Source organism: Dermacentor variabilis, chromosome 3 (assembly GCF_050947875.1).
Source record: "Dermacentor variabilis isolate Ectoservices chromosome 3, ASM5094787v1, whole genome shotgun sequence".
In the NCBI taxonomy this organism is placed as follows: domain Eukaryota; kingdom Metazoa; phylum Arthropoda; class Arachnida; order Ixodida; family Ixodidae; genus Dermacentor; species Dermacentor variabilis.
In genome coordinates, this window is record NC_134570.1 from 213933881 (window position 1) to 213961173 (window position 27293).

A 27293-nucleotide genomic window follows, 5' to 3' on the forward strand; every position below is an offset into this window, starting at 1 on the left:
TGACTATAACGTGCGGTTGATGGGCTGCAACTATGCTTTCAAGTAGGCTGGACTTATTGACTACGCTGCGCGCATTCAGTGATAACACTCTGATACATTTCGTACGTTGTTGTCACGTGCCATCGCAAGCTGCTGGGCCAGCATGTGCAGAAGTTTTCGGTTTAGATAGTTCAATTCTTCTGTCCTCACACTCATTCCATATAAAGGTGTTGCCATTTATTTTTAGTTTATCAAATGACAGAGATACCCTTGCCCCTTTCGCCTTGTCACTTACTGCAGAACACCATAATTTAGCACGTGTGCCGCATACTTCCTTTGAGAAATCCTCGGATATTGAAATCCGGGTGTTTTTCACCTTGAAGCAGCTTGATAATATTTTGTTTTTCTCAGCGAAGTTGAATAGCCTGATAATAACGGGGCGTGTCCTTTGGCTTTGCTTTGTACCAATTCTGTGAACTCGTTCTATTGAGTTAATTTCTATTCCTAGGATCTTCTTAAGTATACCGTGCACTTCTTCTTCAAGTGTTTTAACATCTTCATCAGAGCTCTCTCTTAATCCATAAATTACTAGGTTATTCTGCCTACTTCTATTTTCTAAATCATCGACCTTCGATGCCAGAAATTCTACTTGCATCATGGTAGATTTACAAGATTCCTCGCAGTGTACTATCCTGTCTTCGCATTCTTTCCATAATCCCCTTTCATTCTCAATAACTGTCATTCTTTCTTGCAAATCTGCAACTATTGTCTCCACATGCTTGATATTTGAAGACAGTTCTTTCAGTGTTTTGTTCGTTTCCTTTTGTTCTCTTAGAATGTGTTTCATTAGTTCCTGCTGCGAACATTAATCTGAATCAGAGTAAGGGCCTGGATTTTGTTCGTCTCCGGATGTTAGTAACATTAAGCGGACAACATTAAAACAACTCCACAAAATAGCAACACAGCATTGTGGACTTGGGAGCACCGTTAACGTTACGCCGTTGTCTCTAACTGAACAGACTAAATGCTGGTCACCAACCTGTGCGATCAGAAAAAATTTGATCAGCATCCGTGCTCGTTTGGTGCTTCCAAGTCCACTGAAGGGAACGTCGAAAAGGCTGCTGCTTTTATCCGGGTGCCACGATGTCTCCGTCGACGTCACCGTGCTGGTCAGGTGGTCCCAGTGCAGTGCATGTGGTACAGCTTCCTGCGACTTGTTTTGTCCGATGAAGCCAGCAGGGCAGACAGCCGGAGGTAGCAGTAGATAGGCCTGATGCAGTGCATGCTCAGACCCTGCGTCGACGAATCCGGTCCTCGACAGCACGATCTGTGCGATCAGAAAAAATATGATCAGCATCCGTACTCGTTCGGTGCTTCCAAGTCCACTATAATATATGCAACTGAGTCTGTGTTAAATAATAATATGCAAGATAACAGATTATAATTGTATACTGGGAGTCATTTGACACAACTGTATTACAACTAGTTTCCATGTAATAACATGAAAATTTCTATATGTATTTGTGTTTAAAAAACTCTTATATCCACACTGTATGCGTAATTGTATTGCTACACCAGCCGCTTCCGTGCCTGTCTGGGAGACCGGAACTTTGTCAAGCCGAAGAGATTTCGGCTTTTTTCCCGGCTCTCCCTTTTTCGCCTTGTATCCAGTGGTAAAAATAAAAATCATGATGATGATGATGTAGCAGAATATGATCACAGAACTGAAATGCCACTGTACTGAATTTTGTTAAACTGAAAGGCATTTGCATTGGGTTGAATGGGGTTTCGATGGGGGATACAAAAAAAGTTCGTACAGCTTAATAATTTGCTTAAGTGATGTTCAAGTGGTAGTTTACTGAATAGTGGTTTTCTTGGATAAAAGATTTAGTTGGAAACAGTGCCTTGTATGTCCTCATTTTTTCTGAAACATTGCTCGATGAACAAGAGGCGCAAAAAGACGCCTTTCTATTTTGTCTCTTCCGACCTATCTGGCATTTGGCGAATACCTCTTGGGTGCGGGAGAAAGTAAGGAGGGGGGGGGGGGGGTATATTGGAAAAAATTTGGCAGTGTCTGGCTCCTCCTGGGGTGGTGTTAGAGGTGTGTATGAACCACTGCTTAGATAAATCGAACTCGGTACCTTTTTCTCAGTACAAACATTCGTGAATGTTAACTTCTTATTCTAGCAGTTTAAAAATGTCTGGATAGGCCCTATATCACAATGTCCCAAGCCTCCTATTTTTTTTATTTAAAAGGACTTGAAAGCATTCGAACTTCAATGTTAATGAAAAGAATGTTACAACTTTCAATAGCAAGGGATTGCTATTATCAAGACTCCACAGAATGATGCAAAAAGGGCTGTTCTGCCATGAACAATTTTCAATATTGTAATTCTGAGAAGCGGTTATTAAGTTTTGAGGAGAAAGTTTGTTGAATGTATGTTCCAGCTTGTAAACCGTGCACAAACTATTTGAGGGCGGTAAGAAGATTCTCTATTATTTAATATCAAGAGTTGACGAACAGCCACAGTTCAGCAATGTCATGTGTTTTCTCATTTTGAAGAGCAAAAATTATTTCAACATATCTGAGCTATCAACACTACAATAGTAATGACGCTAGCCATTAATCAAGTGGGGGACCAAGATTACAATTTTTTTTTCAGGGTGGGGGGCTCAGCCCCCCCCCCTGAAAATCTCCGGAGGGGGCTCGGGCCCCGGAGCCCCCCACATAGTCACCGTCTATGCTGCTATGTTAACATGGATGGTATTATATGTGCATTTCTCAAGTGAATAAATTAAACAAAGTACACATAGTTCATTTTCATGGGAAGCAACATTGAAGCAATCAATTTTGCATCTTTCCATTTTAAGGTGAAAGCCTTAGATGCCTATGCTTTAAAGTCTCATTGTGAGGTACAGAAAATATCATGTGACCCAAGGAAGGCCAGAAGCGAACGAAAACATGTCCAGCCATGTATAAGAGATGATTAATGATTATCAGAGTTATCACTATGTGGTACCTGTTTCCAAGTTCCTGTGATGATGTCAAGGGTTATTTCAGATACACCGCTTCATCACTATCATTATATACAGTTCTTTCATATGTGAATGCATAGCTTGTAGAAGACAGGTAGGTAGAACCATAATGCAGAATGGACCATTTGTTAAAGAATTGGTTTTCTTCAAATGACGATCCATCTATAAGATTTTTATAATGAGTGGGACATTGCACCAAACTGGTAGCCCATGACGGTGAGGTGCTCATTGTTACCAACCTTCTAGTGAAAAAAATATACTTTCGAAGAACTCCCAAGAAAAGAAATGTATAGATATATATAGAGTGAAATGCACATTATTGCAGGGACCTGAACTTTAATCAAAGTGGTGACAATAGTGGTCAAAGTTTTCTTATTATTTGTACTAATGCAATGTGAAAATGGGGATCACGATCCTGGCAACGAAAAATGAAAATCGATGATGACAGCGGTCATTGTCAGCTTAAAGAACTGTGTGGACAGACAGACATGGGAAACCAGCACTCACGTGGTGTCGGAGCAAAGCTGGAACTTATGGCTGAGCCAAATAACTTATAAGGGCTGTGGCGCACACAATAGCTGCGCGCGGGTATGATATACTAGAAATCATCAAGCAGTATCTGCCACATGGTGTTAGCGCATGCTGCCTGCACTAATAGATCTCCCACCGAGCTCCTACATCTATACGAATACACAGCTACAAAATGCATGCCGAGATGCAGGATCCGTCCAGTAAAGGGAACAAATTCGCCAGTCGCTTAATATGACATTGACCGACACCTACAGAAGTCGCTTAATCATTTAAATAATTAGGTGAGAATGACTTGGTTCGACAGGCAAGGTTCTGACTGGTGTTGTTGCTTTTTGTGACTGTTGTCGCGGGTCGCTTTTTAAGTCACGACGATAGATTGGATTTTTTACAAGCACTGCTCCAGGAGGGCACATGCAACCGGAGGCCTCGGGAGAGGACCTGAGGTTATAATAAAGCAGGCGGCGCAGGATCCCCAGGGCACCCAAGGGGTAGTGGGGAGATCAAAGCTGGAAGCAGGATGGCCCGTAGGATTGGAGTGGCGGAGGCCTAAGCGTGCTGGACTTAAAATAAATATTATTACGTCCAGCCGCCAACTTGTGACGCCAAGACTTCTGCAACAGCAGTCAGAAGTTTGCCGTTTGACATACTAAGGCAGCAGCGGAAGCGGACGAAGACACAGAAACGTGAAAAAGAGACCCCACGCTACAAGTTAGTAGTATTTTAATGTTTAAATTATGGCAATTGAATAACGCGCAACTGAGCCCTCTCGAAGCGTTCGACGCATGGAAAAATTCGCGAGGACGGTGGGATACCAGTGTAACAGGGGCACAAGCAAGGAACGAAAACGCACACACAGGGCAAACTGTGAAGATGCTATATATTTTGCTATACATGAAATATATGCTATATCTATCAAGTGACTAGTGCCATGCTATAATCTTCAAAGGTCGCAATGCTTTCGCAATGAAATTGTTGACAGTGTGCGCTGTGTGTGTATCTTGTGTTCCGGCTCACTGCTCATCGCGATCACGCCCGATCCTGATCGAATTTCGCGGTCGTGATTGCCTTCTTTGGACAAAATGAGCGAGAGACCCAATCACAGTCGAGAATTTCGATCCGGATCGGTGCCGATCGCGATGAGAAGTATACGTGTGACACTGGTAGTGACAGGGCAACGCCATATCATACTCGCCTTCACGGGAGACCACTGACCAAACGACAACACTCGTTCGCGCCAGTGCACTGCGCCAGCAACACCCAAGGAGATGCACGAGGAAAGCTTGTACGCGACGCACAGATCGCCAGCCGACACATGGCAAAATGCCGGCACGCCAGGGCTCGCCTAGGGACAGAACGACCAAAGAAACTGCTCCTCCGTGGTACCTAGGCAAAGGGAGAAATTTCAAGCGCGAACGCCCCCAGATTTTCTCTCTCGCACCCGCTGAAACGACTGGCCAATCCCGTGAACTGGCGTTTCCTCTAATGACCGTCTCGTCCGCGTCGGCTGCTTCGGAAGCGCTGAAGCGAGCTGAAAACGAAAGTTTAAAGTCCCGCCTGCGCCGCGGTTCTGATTAAGTCGTGGGGCTTCACCGCCTTGGGGGTCAACTTGACAATATCTGAAACTACTATAATAGGTAGTGGCTGCCTTTGGAGGCGTGCAGCATGGTAGGCTACTGCTCGGTGTCGCAGTGCCGGACGTACGCAACGGAGCGCGGTGTCAACCTTATTCACACGTAGCCGCAGGGCAAGGAGCTGCGTGAAGCTTGGCTGGCGAGACTTACAACCGGCAGACAGCCATCGACGACAACTCGGGTATGCAGCAAGCACAGACACGAGGAAGATTTCTGCTACGGCGCCGGGACTGCGCGATGTTCGGTGAGTAGCAGAAAACGCGCACTGAGACGCTCGCCCGCTGCCCGGCTAATGTCAGGACGGTTTGGTCTATGAACTTGTTGATGCTAGATACTGGCAAGTTCACTGGAACGGTAAAGGAGCGGTAAGACACACATTAAAGAAAGGCATTAATTGGCATATGGTCATGTTTGACACTGTTAAGAATTAATGCACTGGATTACAAAAAAAAAAAAAAAAAGCAGAGGGAAATCGCACGCTGAGAAGACCGATAAACATACAGTGCGACGCAACTTGAGAAATAATTTTGAAATATCCAAGAATTTAGAAGACAAAAAAAAGATTGAATCGTCGCGACGATCATCACAGTCGCCGTAGGCGTTGAAGTCTCTATAACGAAATTATTTTTGAACAGTTCTGATGGCGTCCACGCAACAATGGTTGCAAATGTACTGTCAAATGCTCATATGGCTCACGGCACGGTGCGAAAACGCGCTCACGGCGAAAGCAAAACATTGTGCGCGGACATGCATGCAGATCGATCGCGCAGTCGGTCGCTGCGAACCCGTGCGATCGCTGCATTGAGGCTTCATTCTGTTATGTCCCATTTGGTTTTAACACATTTCACATAGTTTACTTTCGGCGTTTGCCTACCTTTCACACAAGAAGCCGGTTCGGGAGACACCATATCGCGGCGACCGCGAGTAATGGCGTTCGCTGTACGTATTCGGTAAAGAGATAGCGTCTGTAAACGATCCTGTGCTTTAAGTTTGCCCAAGATCGACAGTCAAAAACTTCCCTCGTGTTGAGAGTACCTACATAAATGTGGCTGCCGCGTGGTGTTTTTATTGAGCGCCGTAAGCGAAACCTATGAGGAGCGCGCTGCGTGATCCCTCATACTAGAAAGGGAGGCGCTTCCGACAGACGGCGACTCCTCGCCCACACGCGTATATTCTATATTTGTAGGCACCATAGGCACTACCTAGTACTGTGTACGAATGCGTGACCCACCACTAGAGTGTACTCAGTGTCGTGGAGTTTCCTATGCTCAGTGTGCTAAAATGCGATGCAGTGGGACGGCTGGGGCGGCGCGTACTTTGCAGCCTTTGAAGGTGCTTTCAAGTGAGGCGCGCCACGACGAAAAATACTGTGGCGTCGCTGCGATCGAAGTGCATTGAACTGCATTAGAGTGGCAGCACCCGTGCAGCACATAGAATAAGGAACTGTAGCAGACGAGCGGTGGTATGAGTGGTGTTGTGATGATCAGCAGTCGGGTTGAGGTGAACGTACTGCTGCGGCAAGAGTGCGGCGACGATCGGCAAGGCTGTCCCGTGGCCGGCGTCGTTTTTCTTCGTGGGCTTTGACGTCCGGCGAGTGTTGGGCCGTCCCATGTTGCCGCTCGGCAGCGGTGAGTCACCACCGGCGGCGACTACGGGAGCGGCGCGCGCTTTGGCCTGTCCAGCGACCTACTTACTCGGCCACGACGTGGGCGGGGGATGCCTTGTCGATAAGTAGGGAACTTCTTGTCCGATGCCCCTGTGTTGGGCAGCGTTTCACGACAAAGCCTGGACGATTCAGGCGGGATTCTCCGCCTGTCACTGGTAGGTGAACGTCTGCCAGGCAGGAAGTGGCACGCGCATTGAACTGGCGAAACCGGGGTTGTCGCTCTTGTTCGCGGGGTCATTTGTAGCGAGGGCTATGTCGCGACAACTGGATGCATTGCTGTGATGTGCAAAACATTGTCCGGCGCGGTACTGAAATCGGGTCTCACTTTACAGCCTTTACACTTTTCTTTTGCTAGAGATTTCTAGATAAGCAGGGGCTCGGCCAACTGCATGTCTTGAACTTCTACTATGGCGCCTTATTATTGAGTGCATCATTGTTCAGAGAGAGAGAGGAAGAAAAATTCATAATTGTTTTCAAATTAGCAACTTCAAGTTTGCACTGTTTACGCAGCGTATAGTGTGTTTTGCTATGTCAGTGGAGTTTTAGATTAGGAGATATGCAACGACAGGCTTTCGTTCTGCGTGCTTGCAAGCCACTGGAGCCCCAGCAAAGCCCAGCTCACCAACCGATGCCGCTGACGGCATGTTCATATTCCCTTCCGTGTGCTCGTCTTGCTTGTGCTACAGTAGTATTCCAAGATTAAGTACTAGCAAGACTGCGTTGCGACACTTTGTGTTTATGGGCACCTAAAACTCTAAAAATTTCATTAACGAAATAGATTCATGCCTGCCGAAACCAAGCTAGAGCTTGAGAGAAAATTATCTGCATTATCAAGCACGCATTTGTAGTCATGAAACGTACATATGAAATGTACTTGCATGGATCGTATACATAATTTGGCTTGAAAATTTTCTTAATTTATTTGTCTTTTCACTGTAAACATAATGTACTAAACATATTGCAGTATTAAAAATATTGTCAGGCAACTGATTTAGAATTGGTACAATGTAGTAAAATTGTTCATGCTTGGCATGAGGGCTAGGAAACCATTCCTGATGAAGCTCTCAAATGGGCTGTCAGCATAAATTCAAACGCGAACAATGCTGAAACTACAATGGAGTCTCGATAAGATTCTGCACAATACACTTTTTGGGATAATACATTTTTAAAATCTTTTTCCCAGTCAATGTCTCATGGGAGCAATGTATTTTCATACAGTTATTAAGATAGTGTTTTCACCTAAAATGCGATAAATACGACTACAGAAGTCAGCTCTTACTGGTATTTCTAAAACTCGTAGCTTTACTTTCCAGTGCACTAGCTTCAATAACATTCCAACAACCCTTGAACAATGTGTTAAGATTCTTTAGAGACTTATGCACCCACAAAGACAGGATTTAGAACGAACAAGGGACACACCACATGTGCATACTTCAACTGGCCTTTATTGGGTTAAGGCTCAGCCACATTGTAGGAGAAGTGCACCGCCAGAAGTAAAACGCTCTTGTGGCAGTGTGGTCACAACAGCGACTGGCGGTGCATTGCTGCTTAGCTGAGGGAGGAAACAGCGGCTTCTTTTTTTCATTTTCAGAAAGCATTTTTACAGATATTGAAAACAAAAAAGTTCAGCGTAAACGGACGACCTATTTCAATGTTGCTGAATAAAAGTGCATTGCCTGTGGTTTGCGTGGCGTTAAGTGATGCCACATGAACTTCTGCTATTGAGTTTGTCACTGAGTATGCCTATTTTTGTACATTTAGAAATTGATTTTTATAATGTGGTTTTCGGGTGATACCTTTTATTTTCAGGTTCCTGTGAAATTTATAGTAACAAGATTTCGAGGCTTATCTGAATATGTAATTTCGACACTAAAAACATAAACCTAGAACTATTCCATGCTTAGAAACTGGCTATGGAATGATTGCACATCGCATACGTGCATGTAATTACGTATGCTTAACAGGTTGCTGCTCACATTTCAATTTATGCTAATTGTATATGCAGTGCACAATGGATATAAACCTATATGTATTTCATGATTTTTAGAGCGTCCCTAAAACAATTTGGACAAATTTTCTGAATGTGTAGTGCACAGCTGCTGTAAAACAATAGCGCCACTATTTAAGTGAAGTGCCTCATATTAAGAGAGTTACGGACGATTACAATTTAGCATTATCCCTAGCGATGCTTTTTCTCCTCAATCGTTCCCCGAGTGATCGGGACTAAGCTCTGCCTTCACTGGCTCTGCATCATGAGGAGACATGATGTCTACTTCTGATTGTCTCGGAGCCAGCACACGAAGCCTCTCCAACCTCTCTGCTAACCACCTGGCCATCGATCTCTTGAGAGAGCTATCCAAGCAGCATGTGTTACGAACATTCTGTTGCAGCGTTAAGCGTGTCTGGTAGCCGCATTTAAACATTCAAAGGAGACTACAGGTTCACAATTGAACTCCTGATGAAGATTTACACCAGGAGCAAATACACTTGTTTACCGCTATATTAGCTCTGTGTATGTCTAGTTGAGCTCTGTGTCACCAGGTGGCTGCACCGTGCAGGGCATTCACATTTGCACGTCCCCTCATTTGGTAAAATGCCCAGTCCGCTTGCACTTGCGTTTACTCGAATACAATACGCTTCAAAACTCTCTATTGTAGTAATCCTTTGGTGTTAAGTGACAGCTGCAAACATGTAGATGCTGCAGAAGTACATGATGTCGGGCTAGGCAGTTCATATTGCTGATCCCTTCTGTCCTTCCTTGTTTGCACCAAAGCGATCACATTTATGGTCTACTCAGTGTAGATGCTGGCACCAATCAATTACTGACGGCCCAATGTGATGCAGCCACTCCAATCGCATGTTGCCTTACAATGGAACACAATGTTGCAGGTTGACATATCACTGATTGTTAGATTTGCAGCCCACAGCGTAGAAATAAATGTAAGTAGGGGAGTGGAGCTGCTGCGATTGGTAGCAATGCACATTTTTAAAACCTTATAAGTTACACGCTTTATGTGGAGCACTTATATGCGTCACTTAATGATCAGAAGGACATACCCAATGACTCGGTACAATTGTACAAGATTTCCAAAATCATTTCAGGGTTCACTTAAAAAAACAGATGTACGAAACTTGGCCACAAAACACAAAAAGGACATCACAATGAAACTTAAATGTTGTGCTAGGACAGAAAAGAAATAACAGGTGCATGTGCACAGCTTTAGGAAAAACAAGGCCAATCTGTCAGTCATAGACACAAGGGTTCACTCTGATAAGATAGTGGTTCAAGCATGACAATACCTTATGCAAAATAATCAAAGGCTAGCTTACATGTGCATTGTCAAAATGGCTGACATGGCACGCCTAGTCCATAAGATGCGCTTGTGGCAGGTTAGATGATGTCGAACAGCAATTATTTGTGACCGTTTATCTCTGGTTGAAGTGGTGGCCTAGCTGCCTCACACAAAAGCTACTATAACTAAACGTAAATGAATTTCATAAACTAGTTCGATGTGGCATTCTACAAATTTGTTGGCATATCTTACCCCTGTCAAATCTTTCTGTTCAGCTGTTCTTTCTCTATGTAGAAGGGCATATTGCTTCCAACTTACTGCCAGCAGTAAAGGCAGTGTTGGCCATGTGTGAACTAGTTATTGTTTTTTATCATCTGTGAGTGGCAGAGAATGAATATAATGCATACCCACCACTCTTCTTCCTTGTGTGAACATGCAGAGGTGGTTTTCAGACATTCAGAGATAAGGGCTATTGCAACAAGTGGAAAACCTCTGTTCCCACTAAGCTTGGAACCTGCCTACTGAAGCTGACGTTCATTTTATGCATACAAGACTTGCTGAGGGAAGACTCGAGGCAAGACATTGGTATTCCATTTCTACAGCTTTTGAATGCTTTGAAGGAGACATCAGGAAAGTACATCTGATGAAGTCAGACAGCATTGCCAACACAACCAATCGTGTGTTGGCAACATCAAATTAATATCAAGAAACTGAATGCAGTTGTTTAAGCAATTCCTGATATATTTGTAATGGCCCACCTTTTTCACAGAATTTTAAGACATACTTTCAGTGAGTTCAAATTTATTATTAAGACAAAAAGTTAACTAATGACTTGCATAGTGAAAGGTCTTGGGAACATTGCTACCCAAAGCACAGTCTGAAATGCACTCAGTGTTTGTTGAGTACAGAAGAGGACAGGAGAAACCTTGGAGTCAATACAGAATTTTTTACTTAGGTAAACATATAGGGGGTTCCAGCAAGTACAGATGCAAGCACAAGTAAAAGGAACAAACAGGGCAGTGCTTACTTCTTACTTCTTAATGCATAATAATTTCAGCCCAGAAGCACAGAATTGCCAAACATGAACGTTTCCATGGAAAGCCCCATAGACACACATATGTCTGTAAAACTGATGCATAAACTTGCTGATTAGTACACTCCACAGCCTCTTATAGGTTGAATTTTACTGCCTGAAGAAATATATCAAATTGCAGCTAGAAATACTTGTATGCAAGGTAAGAACACCCAAAATTACTCTTGTACCATTTGCTACTGCGGGTGAGATTTGATACTCATTTAAAGAAAACTGAAACAAGGGCCTAGCACAAAACAGTGTCTTTACATTCATATGCTTTTGTACTGAACAAATTCAAACATAGCTGGTGAACCATCCTCAAGATTTAGGTGTTGCTAATGGGGTGACTTCAATTTATGCAATTGACTGGATGCAACATCGCAGGTTTCTTTGGATGTTCACCTTCTTTAGAAACGTCATGCACACAGAATTGCTTTCTGACACAGAGGTGGTGACACAATGATGCATTGTTGCTGGAGGACAACACAGAATGTCAAAATTAGCAATTCTTTTGCTTGGGTGTCCCTTTTCTATTTCTTGTATCAGATTCGTACATGTCTTGAAATTGCGACAACAGCCAAGAAGAGGTTAAAAAGTGCCTGAAATGGTTTGGTCATGCTTTATAAATGCGTAGAGTACAGCTACAGAAAACATTCGCGCCACACTTTTAGTGAAGTGTCTTGTATTAATGGAGCTACAGACGTTTGCAAGTTACCTTCTCCTTGCCATGCTTTTTTCCTCCTCAACCCATTTGCCAAGCAATTGGGGCTAAGCTGGCTTCAGTGGCTCTGCGCCATGATTTGATGTCATGTTGTCTACTTCCGGCGTCTTGGACTCAGCACGCGAAGCCTCTCCACTATGGGTGTGGCTGTCGATCCCTGGTGAAAGCTATCCAAGCAGTGTGCATTGTGAGCATTCTGCCGCAGCACCAAGCATGTCTGGTATACCGGTAAACGCTGGCGAGCTGCGCGTTTTGATGGAGGGGCAGAGGTGTCAACTTGAGTGGCCTGCATGATGCAGCCACCTAGTGGTGCAGAACCCAACTAGCCAAAGACAGAGCTTATATTCTTGTAACGAAGTGTAAAACATTTTAAACATTTAAAAAGGCATGTTCATGATTACGCTGCTGCTAAAAATTTACACCAGCAGCAAAGTAGAATACACTTGGTTGCTGTTATATTAGCTCTGTCTGGTTGAGTTCTGTGCTACCAAGTGGCTGCATCGTACAGGCCGCTTACGTTTGCTCCTCCACCCAGCCGCCAAAGCACCCAGCCTGCCTGCATTTACTGGAGTACCGGACAAGCTAAAACTCTATTGTGGTAATAAGCCTCCAGCCTGAGCTGGCAGCCGCAAGATTCTGGTGCCACTCCGATACCGATGGCCCAACACACTGCAGCCTTTCTGCTCACCTTTTGCCTTGCAGAGGGACATGATGCTGCAGCTTGACATGTTGCCACTCGCCAGATTTGTAGCCTACAATGCAACAAAAGCGATTTGTAGTCCTCCAGCTTAGGAAACAGACTAGCACTGGCTGTGCAGCTCGCGTAGAAACAAATCGCTTTTGTAGAAACAAATTAACCAACATTCCAACTATTACGAACAACATTTGTTCATAGTTTTGAGGGCAAAGAAACGCATGACACGAAAGAAGGCACACAAGACACAGTGCCTTCTCTCGTGTCATGCATTTCTTTGTGCTAAAAATTATTAACATGCAATACCAACTAGCCCACCAGTCTGTTTTGTTGAAAATTTGTTCACCATAAAGTTGGACAAATTATTGATAATGTCAGCTGGGCTAACCACGTCATTTGGGAGGGGGCGGCTGAAAATTCACAGGAGTGGCACCGCTGCGATCTGTAGTGATGCACGTTTTGAAAACCTTTATGCTTTATGCGGAGCGCTTAAATGTGTCGCTTAATGATCAGAAAGACCTATCCTAACGACTCGGCATGCTTGTACAAGATCATCGCAAGGTTCCTTTAAAACTTAAGGCAGAGAGTAGTGTAAATCATTAATGTCCATAATAGAAGCTAAGCATCTGGCAAGATTCCAGTTCATACAAATCGAATTAATGCATCTGAGTTTACAATAGCAAATAATCAAGTGAAACATTTGGTGACAACAGACAGTTCTGCAAATATCCAGTGGCAATGTGGCACTAGTCTTAAAAAGGCAATAAAGAAAGCAATTTCTTGAAAGGATATAAGTTCGGGCATGTTGGTATTCCATTTTGGCCTTTAATGCACAAAAGGCACAGGGACAGTGTAGACAGACTTCATCTATGTCTGTCCACTGTCCCTGTGTTTTTTGTGCACTAAAGGCTAAAAAGAAATTCTCTCATGTGATTTTCCTTGAGTAAAAAGCCAGCTCCAAAGAGCGAAATCTTGTTTTGATAACACTGGATGCAACGTAATCAAACCCACGTCTTTTCAACGGATGAACAGCATGCTTCTTCATAACAGTAAAAGTTTTCATGTTGTAAATAGTGAAAGAATGCCAGTAGAAATTCTCCATGGTGAAAATTCACTCAGTGAAAAAGGTGTGGGATTGTAATACAGTTAGAAATTACCTAAACAATTTCTAGACATTACTTGATGTTCCTGGACAATTTCGTGGTGAGAATATTTTGTAACTTCACCCAAACCTTTGCTTTTATTTGTAGAACAAGTTTGGGGGGGGGGGGGGGGTGCAGTGCCATATTAAAGTAGTTCAGGGAATCCCTTATAGTTGTGGTTGCTTTTATGTAGGCTGTGCAGGCCTGAATCAGAGATTGAATGACACTCATTTACTGGGGGATCACCATTTAACTGTTTGTTGCACTGCCACCGATATAGCTGCACTCCCAATTTTCGAAGATAGTGAATTTCTCTTCAGACGCAGGAATGGAAAAGTGTGATTTCGAAGAGTGCTATATCAGTAATTACAGTAGCAGTGAGGCTTTGTGCTGTGTTTTACTCTGTTAGAGAGAAGAAAGCTGCTTTTTCATTTATATGTTTCACGCAATAATTGGAGCTATATTTAACATTGTTTACAAACCACATGTAGAGCACTCATAGACTTGATAGTTTTGATCAAGCAGTAATTGTGCAATATTGTTGTCAGAAGCAAGGTAAAAATAGAATTTGGTCATTTTCACCGAGTTGAAACAATTATGCAGTTTTATTTAAAATCTGTCATAAACCACATGTAGAGCAATCATGGATTTGATAGTGATGATCAGTGATGGCATGTGAATGAGGTAAACATTCTTGTTTTAGCACGTGGTTTAGAATTTGAAACAACAACAGAGGCACTTCATTGTCTTTCCTCATTCTTTCATGTTCCAAACCATGTGCTAGAACAAGAATGTACACCAAGCCTGATAACCAACTTGCCCAAGAAGTTCTTTTGGGACGAGAGGAACTTGCTGTGGTGGCATTGCGCTGCTAAGTTGAAGGACACAGGTTTTAACCTGGGGCCAGCATTTTGATGGGGGCAGAATGCAGTAATGCTCATGTACTGATATTTAGGTGCACGTTAAGAGCCCTCATCACTATGGCATGCCTCATAATCAGTGTTGTTTTGGCATGTAGAACTGCAGGATTTAATTCATTTGGTTAACAGCATAGGTGTTAGAACAGCTAGGACTATCCATACAAGAAAATGTGGCTGTACCATGAGAATACCATAGTTAGCTTACTGGAAGCCTCCCCTTAGACCTTGGTTACGACCTGACTATGCTACAAGAATAGTTGGCTTTGCGAGGCTCAAATGTGCTCGATCGTGCATTCAGAACACAGCTTCGTTTGAATTGGGTTGCTTAGGCATGATTTTACAGTGCTTATTTAACCTCCGTATAGAAATGCTGACTTTGATTGCTTCTCAAGATTATATGGTCATGGTGATGCAAGTCTGAGCAGGCCATTTCTTCAGAGATATTGCTGCTCTTGTTCTTCTTCAGGTGGGTGCACAAGATTGACTGGCAGTCTTAGGTGCCAGTACACTATGCAACTAGCTCAGCTCTGAAGTGTGCCCTCTGATCCTGGTGCCATGAGTGGTGAACGCCTTCCGTTTACAACTACCAAGCCTGAGGCTGCCGTGTTGCCTGTCCGACGTACAGCTCCGTTGCAGCAGGATGTACGCTCACCTGTGCGGCTCCAAGTCCCAGGAGCTGGAAACCTGCCAAGGCCGAAAGGTGCACATTCTCTGCTCCCCAGAGGCTGCTAAACATGTTCCACTAAATTGACGACTGGTTCTTGCATAAGAGGGAGCAAAATACAGCAACCCTGCTTCATAACAAAATTGCTTTATTCCACATGTGATCACGATAGTTGGAGGCTTTTTATGGTCGCAACTATGCTGCACACATCTTATAGACCATATTGTTTGAAGCATACAGTCTCGTATTACAAGAGGGATATCTGCACTCTGGTCATTTAGCCGTGGTGGGAATAACTGGTTTGCTTAGAGACCGCACATTGCAGCTTCTCTAATTGTGGTTCATATGTGTTACATGCTAACTTCACATTTCTTTAGTTCAGTTAAGTGTTTTATGTTCACCACTATTTCACTAGTACATAATTTCCAGCTCATAACTGTACTACTCCAGTTTGACATTGTGTTTTGCTAAATCTAGATGATGTTTAGTGAGTAGTGTTCACCATTCATAATGGCTTTATTGCAATAGCAACTATATGGACACTCCAGGCAAGTTTTCGCAGTCAACATGGTGTTTTCTTTAAAGTCTGATTGTGACAAAAGTCCAATTTCTATAAGTCCAATTGTGATAAAATCCTCATGCCCTGGACACTGTAACCTCCAGATGCAAAGGTCAGCGTGTGAGGGTGAACCAAGAAGGACGGTGGTTTGATGCACACCGTCTTTTCACATGCCCAGTGTTGCTAGCCGCATGATCAAGCATGCGTAAGGGGAAGAGGGGAGGCAAGCACATGGTAACAAGATTAAGCGCGCATTTGTGTGTGGAGGATGCAAGCAAGTGCGCCTCTCCTTCTTTAGCCAGGCTGTGGCTGCAAAATGGCACTGCTGCGTGCCTACTGTTATGGCTTAGGGTGGCGTTAGGGCAGGGAATCCACCAAGCCAACTGACGAATACGTCAGGTAGTAGAAATGAAGGAAAAACGGTTTATTGGCTTAGTTACACTGCTCCAGTTACAGAACCCCACTCCATGCAGGAGCAAGTTAAACATCCGAGTTCACATCAGGACCCTCGGTGCTACAGCACGAAAAGTCTCCGTTTTTAATACCGCCATCTTCCCTAGGCAAGTCGACTAGAGAATCTGAAGACTGTCTGGCTGCAAATCACAATCGTCGAATCCATTGCGATACTACGCCTATGCTATCTCAACGCTCCGCAGTAACCCCGCCTCCGAAGTCCTATGGTATGGAATATGTAGCAGGATAGCAACCTGCGAATCCAAGGTCGCCATCATTCTTCGGTAGCACTTGATGTTCGTTGCCCTCATCATTAGTTTAGGCTGTCAGGAGGGAAATCGGAAGGATTTCTTCCTCCGGCATAACTACGCCTCCCGAGTTAGCGGTTTCATCCTCTTTCATTACACTGTGTTCTGCATCGTAACACAGCGCCAGACCTTCTTCATGAATTTCGATCGGGGAAATCGGTTCCTCCTGAAATCTCCTCCGAAAGGAGATTTCAGGAGGCATGACACGACAACGCGACTAGAATGGAGCATTCACCATTTTAGTTCTTTCAGGCTGTCATGCTGCTCAGCGTTGCTGTTCCCGCACCCGTCATGAACATGCTTTCCGGCGGGTCAGTGACGGAGGCAGTGCCTGCCCATCACTGGACGCCACCGCCAATTTTGGATCTGGAGCAGCTAACTGGCTGGCAACATCTATGTGATACCGGGACCGGCATCGCTATCTGCAATGAGCATGCCCGATATAAGCTGCTGCCCACCGACTGCGTGCTGGGGCACGACAGCGCAACTATAATGGAGTATTCACCATTTGAGTTCTTTCAGGCTGTCATGCCGCTCAGCGTTGCTGTTCCCGCACCCGTCATGAACATGCTTTCTGGTGGCCCAGTGACGGGGGCAGCCTCCGCATCACTGGACACCACTGCCAATTTTGGACCCAAAGCAGCTAACCGCCTGGCAACATCTATGTGATACCAGGACCGGCATCGCCATCTGCAATGAGCGTGCCTGATATAAGCTGCTGCCCACCGACTGCATGCTGGGGCATGGCAGTGCAACTAGAATAGAGCATTCACCATTTGTGTTCTTTCAGGTTAGTTACCTTAAACACTGTTCTTGCTTAAAAACTTCAAATCGCTGCCTGTTTGTGGTGTCATGCCCCTGTGACTTGTTAGACATGCTAGCAAGTGGAAAAAACTATGCTTGCTCTTTTCTCAGACACATGTTATTGATGCTTTCCAGTGATATTGAGTCAAACCCTGGCCTCGATAATGATGCTGTTTTGATGCTGTTTTGGCTATTGTATTAGCAACTGTCCAGAGAATTGAATCCGGACAAGTAGGCACTCGCAGCGAGCTTCAGGTTATGAATCAGTGGAAGGCATCAGTCGACGTCGAGCTTAAGCAATTCTAGTTAACGTAAAATGGATATAGTTAACGTTAACGGATATAGTTAACGTAAAAAGCGCTTCTGCAGTCCCACCGCCATCTGTACCTGACAGCGTCACGCTACAGCTGAAGAAAATAGAATCGCACTGCGACGACGCAGAAAACACGCAACGCCGATCCAATTTACTTTTTTTTGGCATCCCTGATGACCCTGCAGAGATAGGGTTGACTTCCGAGAAAAATGTGATCGATTTGTGTTTGGAATTTCTGGGTATTACCCTTGTTTCATCCCACATTGAACATACACACTGTCTTGGATGACATCAGCCAGATAAATTTAGGCCTATCATTTTAAAGTTCATGCACTTTAAAGACAGGGATAAGGTTATCGGTTTAGGTAAAAAATTTAAGGACACTGACTATGCTGTTGGGGAAGACTTTTTGCTCCAGACGCGTATCGCCAGGAAGAAATTGCACGAGTAAGTCAAAGTTTTAAATGTTCTTTTCAAGCTTAATCTTGAAAGATGCACGTGGGCAGCACCTATTATGTGTATGATACCGCATCAGACGCTGTTATGAAATCACGAAAATAGCTAAACCGTAGGCCGACTTCACGCACTACTCGCAACTCCTGTCAAACTTACACCAGGCAGTCTCGGTTACCTCTTTCTCTTTATCTGTTTCATTTAGAAACACTAAAAGCTTGCTTCTGAAATGCGACCAACTTTGTTCTTTCTTTGATGATAGTAACTCTGATATCGTTGTCCTAACAGAAACTTGGCTTATCCCCGAAATTAATGATACTGAAATATTTCCTAATAACAACTCTTGCAATGTTTACCGCCATGTTCATAGAACTAAAAGGAGAGGGGCTGTCCAGCTAGGCATAGAAAAAAAAGTTTTCTTCCTTTCTAATTGATTCGAAATTCGATCTTGAAATTGTTTGGTGTGCACGCTCATCCTCATCGACTAAGGTACTTATAGGTGGGTGTTATCAAGCACCTGACTTTCGCCAGTCTTTTGTGGATGAACTTTGCAACAGTATAGCCACAGCTGTGGAGCTATTTCCTTCTGATTACATGTGCATCTTTGGAAATTTTAGTTATCCCCTAGTTGATTGGTATTTCTTGTTTTCTTCCTGCCGTAAATCTATGGACTTCATTACCTTTTCTTTAGATTTTAATTTCTTTCAGGTCGTTAACGAACACACTCGTGGTCAAAATTTGTTAGACTTCATCCTTACCTCTGCTCCTGATACAGTTGAGCAAATACCCTCGATGGATTCAGTGGTCATAAATTACTACAAATACCTCTTTACATACCACTTGAAATGTCAGCTTCACATCCAAGAAAATAAGAGACTACAATAAAGGTACCTATAAGGATAATAATTCCGACCTTGAAATATTCTTCCGCTAAGAATTTATGCCCTTTTTCTCTGTACGTCCCGTTGATGAAAACTGGACTATTTTCAAAGACAAAACGTCTTCGCTGGTTGACAAGTATGTCTCATTGATTTACATATCAAATAGCAGGACGAGCCATTGGTTCAACAAGTACTTTCGTAGGTTAAGAAATAGGAAAAAAAGCTTATACCAGAAAGCCAAGTGAAACCTGACAGCTTGGGTTGAGTACAAAAACTTTTTAAAAAGTTACTGCTCTGCTATATCTGCTGTCAAAGATAAATATTACAACCATGATCTACCCTCACTCCTCAAGTCGGACCTAGAAAGCTTTTGGAAAACAATTTCACTGGACGATGGCTCAACTCACATTTCTCTGCACGGAGCCAGCAGTGTATGTCTGACCACGTGTACCCTGTTGCTTTTAACAAATTCTTTTCATCAATATTTACGACGAAGCATCAGTCAACTGTACCCCTTATCCCTGATCCCGACTACCTTTACATGACCCACCATGGTTGCTCAGTGGCTATGGTGTTGGGCTGCTGAGCACGAGGTCGCGGGATTGAATCCCGGCCACGGCTGCCGCATTTCGATGGGGGCGAAATGTGAAAACACCTGTGTACTTAGATTTAGGTGCATGTTAAAGAACCCCAGGTAGTCGAAATTTCCGGAGTCCTCCACTACGGCGTGCCTTATAATCAGAAAATGGTTTTGGCACATTAAACCCCATAATCTTTTTTTTTTTTACCTTTACATGGAACCTATTAACACCACTGTCGAATGTATTTCTCGTCTAATTGCGAACCTTAAATTATCTTCATGTGCTGGTATTGATAACATTAGCTCCAAAATACTAAAAAACACTTTCTCCATTTCCAGCCAAATATTATTTCACATATTCCGACAATCATTATCATCTGGTCGCCTTCCTTCTGACTGGAAAATTGCTAAGGTAGTGCCTGTATTTAAGGCTGGAGATAGAAATTCATCTGCTAACTACCGTCCTATCTTCTTAACATGCATTTCTTGTAAATTACTTGAATATATTGTCACTTCTCATTTCTACAGCCACCTTGAGTCCAATAATTTCGTTTTTACTAACCGACATGGCTTCAAAAAAGGGTTTTCATGCTATTCACAGCTATTTGAACTAACCGACCTACATTTTAACATGAATAACAACAAACAATCTGATTGTATTTTCCTTGATTACTCAAAAGCCTTTGACCATGTCGTTCATTGTCATCTAATCCTGAAATTATCTTCGCCCCAGCTAGATTCGCTAACTCTTTCTTGGCTACGGAATATTTTGTCACTTCACCAGCATTTCACAGTTGTTAATTCGTATTCACCCCCTTGCTATGTCACTTTCGGTGTTCCACAAGGCAGCGTTTTAGGACCTTTATTATTTTTAATATACATCAATGACCTGCCTTCTAACATATCTTCTTCCGTCTGTCTTTTTGCTGACGATTGCATAATTTACCATACCATTAACTCTATCGAAGACCACATTGCACTTCAAGATGACCTCAAAATTGTTTGATTGGTGTAGTACCTGGCAAATGCATCTTAATGAATCTAAATGTAACATTATCTCTTATAGCTGTAAGCATGTCAATTCTAAGTTCACCTAGTTTCTAAACCACTCTCAGGTCTCGGAAGCATCTTCATATAAATATCTTGGAGTTCACCTCGCTCCTAACCTGTCCTAGGCATCCCATGTCACCGCCATTTGTGCCAAAGCCTCACGAATTCTGGGGTATTTACGAAGAAACTTAAAAAACGCCCCAACCAGCATCCGGAAGCTTGAATATGCAACATTTGTCCCGCCTCAATCAGAATTTGCAAGCCCTGTGTGGTCGCCTCGTCAAAAATATCTAATCAATATGCTAGAAGCCTTACAGAACAGAGCAGCACGTTTTATTTCTTGTGATTATAGCTGTTCTCCTAGTGCAACTGAGATTAAACAGAATTACATCATTTCACTTGGAAACTCGCCGTTGCATCGCACTTCTCTGTTTCACAAGTATGTTTATGGTAATAGGCAGTCTCCACTACCTCTTGAAAGGCCTTTGCGCATGTCGAAACGCCTCCATAACAATTTCAGTTACTCGCACATTTTCAGTCACACATTAACCTTCAACAGCTCTGCGTTTCCACGTGCCATTTCTCTGTGGAACGATTTGCCCGATAATATCGCTTCCTTAACAAACCATGATTCCTTCCGCAACCAAGTCAGCAGTCATCTTTCAATTACATCTTTTTAATCTGTTCACCGACTTAATGCTTTTCATTGTTATTTCTCAGTTGCATTCTGGTTTGTACTGCGCATCAGTTCCATCTTGAAAGAATGCTGTATCCCTTGTGTTTGAATTCTTTGTATTAGAAATGTATGATAAGTGACACTTGCTACATAATATGTTTACTAGCTCTTATAGTACTGTTTCTGTTTAAGCTCCCACAAGGGCCTGTAAGGTCTTTGTAAATAAATAAATAAATTCCTCTGCGGAGAGCTTGTATTTTGCAAGCAACCTCGCCTTCACTAAACTGTACATGCCTGTCTTGGCTGTGCTCAGTCAGATTATGACCTGCGAGACTTCTCCCGGCACCAACTCAAACAACTGCTTCGGCCATGTGTCCTCGTGAAATGACCGCTTTTCACAAATCTGTTAAAAATTAATCAGGTAGAGACAGATGGCATCGCCTGTTTTGTACGGCTGAAGCAAACTCGTCATTTTGATGCTTTGCATTTGTGGTGGTGCCGCACCTGCCTTGTGCGCTAATCTCGCTATCTCTTGTATATTTTTGCGAGCTCCATTTCGTGTGTACTGTATCTATTCATTATTTTTTGTGGACTGATAGAGAAATGTTCGTTCAAAGTGTAAGGCTCAATGGCCTTCCCAACCAGGTCAACGGTGCCTGCTATCCAGGTGAGTAACGGTCCGGTGGCCTCCGCAGTCGAGTACTCCTCCTGGGCACCGGTGTTAATGGGCCGGGTGTGGGTGAGCCAGACACACTCATTCCAGAGGGTCCGCAGTGGTCGGCCTTGTGAGTGTTGCCGGACTTGACACTGGCCCAATGGGCACCGCACCACTGGCAAGGCTTGCCGATTCTGAGGTAGGTGGCGCTTTGCTGGAAACAACTGGTGTTGCCACTGGTGCTCCTGTGGGCTGGACTTCTGAAGCGGCAGTTGAAGGTGCTAGCCAGGTACTGAGACGAGGCCTAACATGGTCGGCGTGTCGGTGCCACTTGGCCCCCTCTGGCAATTGAATGAGCAGCGATAAGGCGCTGGCAGGGGACACCACCTGTCCAGCAGACTAGGGTGGGCCAGGACGGAAGTTCCTAGCGAAGACTGGAGCTCCCAACTCCGGCAAAGACCCGGGATGGCACCCTCGGTCAGCAGCCAGATTCTGCTTCAGCTGCTTCGGGAGCGCTGTGGATTGGAAATTTGGATGTAAGATGTCCAAGGGTGTCTTGACCATCCGACCCAGCAAGAGCTCACAGGGGGCACGGCCAGTGACATCGTGGGGCGCGGTCTGGTACTGAACTCTGTGCACTGTGCACGCACAGCATACACTCTGTGCTGTGAAAGCAGGACCATTGTCGGACACAATGATGTCCGGCAACCCCTGGGCAGCGAAGATCAGTCGCAGCGCTGCAATGGCTGCGCCTATTAATGGAGTGGTGACAGGTAGAACCTCCACCCACTTCGAAAAGGCGCCCACCACCACCAGGGCTGCTATCTTGTACGCGTTCGAAAAGCCGACGTTCGATTTCGCCTCACGTGATTGGACGCGATATCGGCGCAGCCTGGACTTGGCAGCTCTGCACCGTGTGAGCGATGTCCTGGTCCAGGCTAGGCCACCAAACGCAGGACCGGGCCACCATCTTGGTCTTTTCCATGCCAGGATGACCCACATGCAGCAACTGGAGGACCCTGGACCGGAGACTTTGTGGGATCACCACCCTGCAACCCCACAGTAGGCAGCCCTGCTGCAAGCTCAGCTCAGCGGCCTTGTGGCTATAGGCCCGCTGAACCAATTCCTTCCCACAGGACACCACCTTGACCGCCTGAGACAAGACTGGGCCCTGGCTGGTCGCTTGCGATACCGCAGACCTGGAGAGTACCTCCGGGTATGCGGGCTCCAGCATGAACAATTCGGCAGGTTCTGGAACAGCATGAGGCACCTCTGGCAGGGGCAGGCGGCTCAGGGCATCAGCAGGTCCCAGGTCCTTTCCCGGACGTTAAACCAGCTGGTAACTGTAAGCTGCCAGCCTCAAGGCCCAGCATACCACTCGAGGTGATGCCTGCACAGGAACTGCCTTGTCAGGCCCCAGCAGCCCCAACAGTGGCTTGTGGTTCGTGACCACCTCGAACTTCCGGCCCCACAGGTACTGGTGGAAGCGTTCAACCCTGAACATGAGGGCCAGGCCTCCCTTGTCCAGCTGGTTGTAGCATTGCTCTGCAGCATGAAGTCGACGAGAAGCAAACGCAACAGGGCGTTCCTGGCCATCCTTATTTCGGTGCACCAGGACGGCTCCCACGCCGTACCGCGACGCATTTATGGTCAGGACGACAGGCTTGGCGGGATCAAAGTGTACCAGCACTGGAGCCTTGGTGATTAGTTCCTTGCGGTGCTGGAAGGCCCAGTCCTGCTCCTTCTTCCAAACCCATTGCTGACCATATCGAAGCAGAAGATGGAGTGGCTGTAGATGCTCCAACAAGGTTCGGCAGGAAACTCTTGTAGAAGTTGATGAGGCCGAAGTAGCTCTGAAGCTCCTTCTTGCTCTGGGGCTTATGTGCCTTGAGCACAGCATCAACTTTATGGGGAGCCGGGACTAGGCCAGCCTGGGAAATGACATGTCCAGGTACTCAGCACTGGAGGCCAGAAAAATTCACTTTTCCAGCTTGGACTTGAGATCGGGGTCCTGCAGTCGTGCCAGGACATTGTGGAGATTCTGCAGGTAGTCCCTGTCGTCGCTGCCAGTAACCAAGATGTCGTCCAAGTACACCACCATGTGCCTCATGCCCCTGAAGAGGTCGTCCATCTCCCTCTGAAAAATGGCCGGGGCTGAGGCCACACCAAATGGCCACGCAACATGTCCAGCTGGTCCCCAAAAGCGCAGGCACTTGCTAACCCTCATAGTGCAGCAACAAACTGCCTGAGTCTCTCCTTCCCAGCGGCTCCGGTTATTAAAGCGGAACTGCTCTTTCAGTGTGGACGGCACCAGGTTGAAATGCGAACGCAGTATGGTGAGCAGCTGACCCAGCGTCTTAACATGCGGTGTTGGTGGCTTGAGAAGGTCGAGCAGGAGACTGAAGACGCGGGTCCCGCAGATGGCCAGGAAAATGTCCTGCTGTTTGTCCTCAGATGTGTCATTTGCCCGGAAGAACACATGGACTTGCTCCTCGTAAACTGGCCAGGCGGACCCATCTCCCTCGAACGGCTCGAGCCTTCTGTACAGCAGCATGGTGTCAGGAACGGGGGGCACTGTTTTACCGCTCGCGGCGGCGTGGGTCGATACGTGGCTACTTGTTGCCAGTGTCACGATCTGCCCGGGTTCGTAAACGAGGGAGGGCTTGAGGCACGTACGCCATTGTCAGATGGGAAGAGGACTTGGCACTCAGAGGTGCCGTGTCCCAGAGCTTACATGTACTTATCAACCCAGCATCATTCGATACATTGACCTTGGCACTCCCCCTCTACCCGGGCTGACTGGGACTTCGGTTCGGGCCAATGGTCCTTCCCGGACAAGGGGGCTGCTGTGGTGTAGCACAAGTGAGTTACTGCACTCAGCACACAAACAGCAATGTCGGTCTTACAGGAGGCAAGCCTGACTGATCCTTAGACTGCCTTGACACAAGAGAGGTCAAGGCATACAACTATGGAGACCATCAAAACCATCCGCAGTGCAGCGCTACCACACGAGGGTGTGCCACGACCGGTTTCGGCTCTCGGTTCCGCTGAGCCAAACAAAATCTCGTGGATCGACTGGCACACACAGCCGAGTCGAGCGACCTTAGGAGCATGCATCATAACTTAATGGAGAGCTTTCCACCTGACTCACAAAAACTCGCGGCAGGACGAGCCCACACTTTGAGAAACTTCGTGTTGCCCAAGCGATGCTGCTCCCGGATGTGGTGGAACCAGACCTCCTTCCGTGCTTTTGCAAGCACTTCGTGAAGGCCCAGCGCTCGTCTCCCGAAAATTGCATCACAGCGTGCCAACTAAACTTAGTATGAGTGCTCGACAAGAAGAAGCACGAACTGGTTGATCGCCTGTTTAGGCAAACGGTGCAAAAATCGGACAGTCTGATATGGAACTCCTGGGAGCTTAAAGCAAACACTGCGTAAAGATATTAAGAGTCCTCACAACCGCCACAAAATGGGCACACTCGACGAGCCGGGATGGCTGTGAAGGGCCTGTAACTCAATAGCAGGCACCTTCGCGCCAGGTGGTACATGAACGTAGCTTGCCTAGCTTCGAGGAAACTGGCCATAATGAGCTTCCAGCTTGGCCTGTGGATGTACAGATCGTGCCTTTGGCAATGTGGGGGGAGACCTGGAGTGAGGATATTGAAAAGTTCTTAAATTGGATTTTAAACTACGTCGATGACAGGGTGAACCTTGCAGAGGCTTACCAGAGAATTGGCAGCCGCTGCATAAATGGTGGACGAGGAACCTGAGCGAGGCACACAGTGGGAAAGTGTGCTCTGCATAAACAAGTGGAGTCGGGTGCTAAGGAAAAAGGAAGTAAAGCTTCGAGTCAGGAGCATATCCGTGTTAAGAGCGACCTGGGTCTCCTGACGTGTAGTGCAGTAGCCATGATGCCCAGGTCGGGAATTTCAAGTCCTCTGAATCCCTGGGCAGCTTGAGCACCTGCCTAGCTGCGCAACCAGCTGTTCCTTTCCAGAGGAAGCGAAGGAGGACCCTCTCCAAGATAAGCTTGGTTCGGGTTGGAACAGGAGACACACACGCCACATACCTGAGGAAGGAAAGCAGAAGTGAGCGAAGAATTGTCGCTCGAGCAGTCAATGGGCATGACAATGCGCTGAATTCCTGAATCCTGGTTTCAAGCTTCTCCTTAGCCTGTTGCCAGTTTTCATGAGAGAAACCGTCTGGTTCGAATTGAAAACCTAGAATGCGCAACCGTGTTTTCGCAGGGAGACCATGAACGGGCTGCGGACTGGATGGAGTGGAGTTCAAGTACATGGCTGCACTTTTCAACCTATCCAACCTTGCACCACTTGCCCCGCAGTAACTGTCCGTGACCTCCAAGACGCTGCAGGCTGATGCTTCGTCCGGGACGACAATGGACAAGTTGCATAGGCAAAGAGTGCAACCGGAAGGGAACCTGGTGGAAGTAGGAACCTGCCAATTCTACTGTCACAGGACAACCTCTGCAGAAGCGGTTCAAAAGCGAGTACGTAGAGGGCAGGTGAGAGAGGGTCCACCTGCCATACACCACGTCCCACAATGAACGCCACCGAGACGTGATCTTGTATGAGAACAGCAGAAGTCGGTCGAGAATACAAAGCTTGAACCATCTGCCAAAAACCCGCACTAAAACCAGCCTATTCCAGAACATGGAAAATGTACCTATGGCTAATGATATCGAAAGCCTTCTCCTGGTCGAAGGAACAAAGAAAACCTAGAAGTTTCCTGGTATTTGCCCACAGGAGAAGGTCCCGCACTGCTAAACCGTGAAGCTGAGTGGAGTGCCCCTGGGCACAACATGCCTGCTATGGACCCAAAACAGTGTTTAGTACTGGCATGAGTCACATACACAGGCATTTTGCTATGAGCTTATAATTGCAGTTCAGAAGTGTGATTGAACGCCATGCTCTCAGGTCAGAGCTTCTTGACTGTTCCTTACTAAGGAGAGTGATTAGCCCTTCTCATTGAGACGCTGACAAAGCCCCTTCACTGAGTAGCCTATTCACCAGTGACGTGAACGGCTTTCCTAAATGTGTCTAAAACTTCACATAAAATTTGACTGTCAGACCATCGGATCCTGGACTGCGATATGCTTCATAGACTTCAAAGCCGAAAATAGCTCCTCCTCATCTCTGGCTGAGTCACGGACTTCCGGCGGCTTAGCTCGTTAAACAAATGGAAAGACAGCT

At 45.6% G+C, this 27293-nt stretch overlaps 2 protein-coding genes across 10 annotated transcripts in view; one reads left to right on the top strand and one right to left on the bottom strand.

The window, feature by feature from the left end:
* Positions 1-1166, bottom strand: part of LOC142576623 (uncharacterized) — a 43688-nt gene extending 42522 nt beyond the window's left edge. For all 5 annotated transcript variants that reach the window (XR_012826898.1, XR_012826896.1, XR_012826890.1 and 2 more), the window contains exon 1: positions 1019-1166. The gene's annotated coding sequence lies outside the window, so the exon portion shown is untranslated. The remainder of the gene's footprint in view (positions 1-1018) is intronic.
* A 4072-nt stretch (positions 1167-5238) lies between these two features.
* The window catches only part of Exn (Ephexin), a 197379-nt gene continuing 175324 nt past the window's right edge, over positions 5239-27293 (top strand). Inside the window, exons 1-2 of one of the 5 annotated variants that reach the window (XM_075686831.1) lie at positions 5239-5421; positions 15155-15388. In XM_075686831.1, coding sequence (XP_075542946.1) covers positions 15244-15388 — 145 coding nt within the window. In that variant the 5' untranslated portion in view covers positions 5239-5421; positions 15155-15243. Of the gene's footprint in view, positions 5422-6411; positions 6999-15154; positions 15389-27293 lie in introns of those variants that run through there. The other 4 variants (XM_075686833.1, XM_075686829.1, XM_075686830.1 and 1 more) reach the window with 4 other exon arrangements.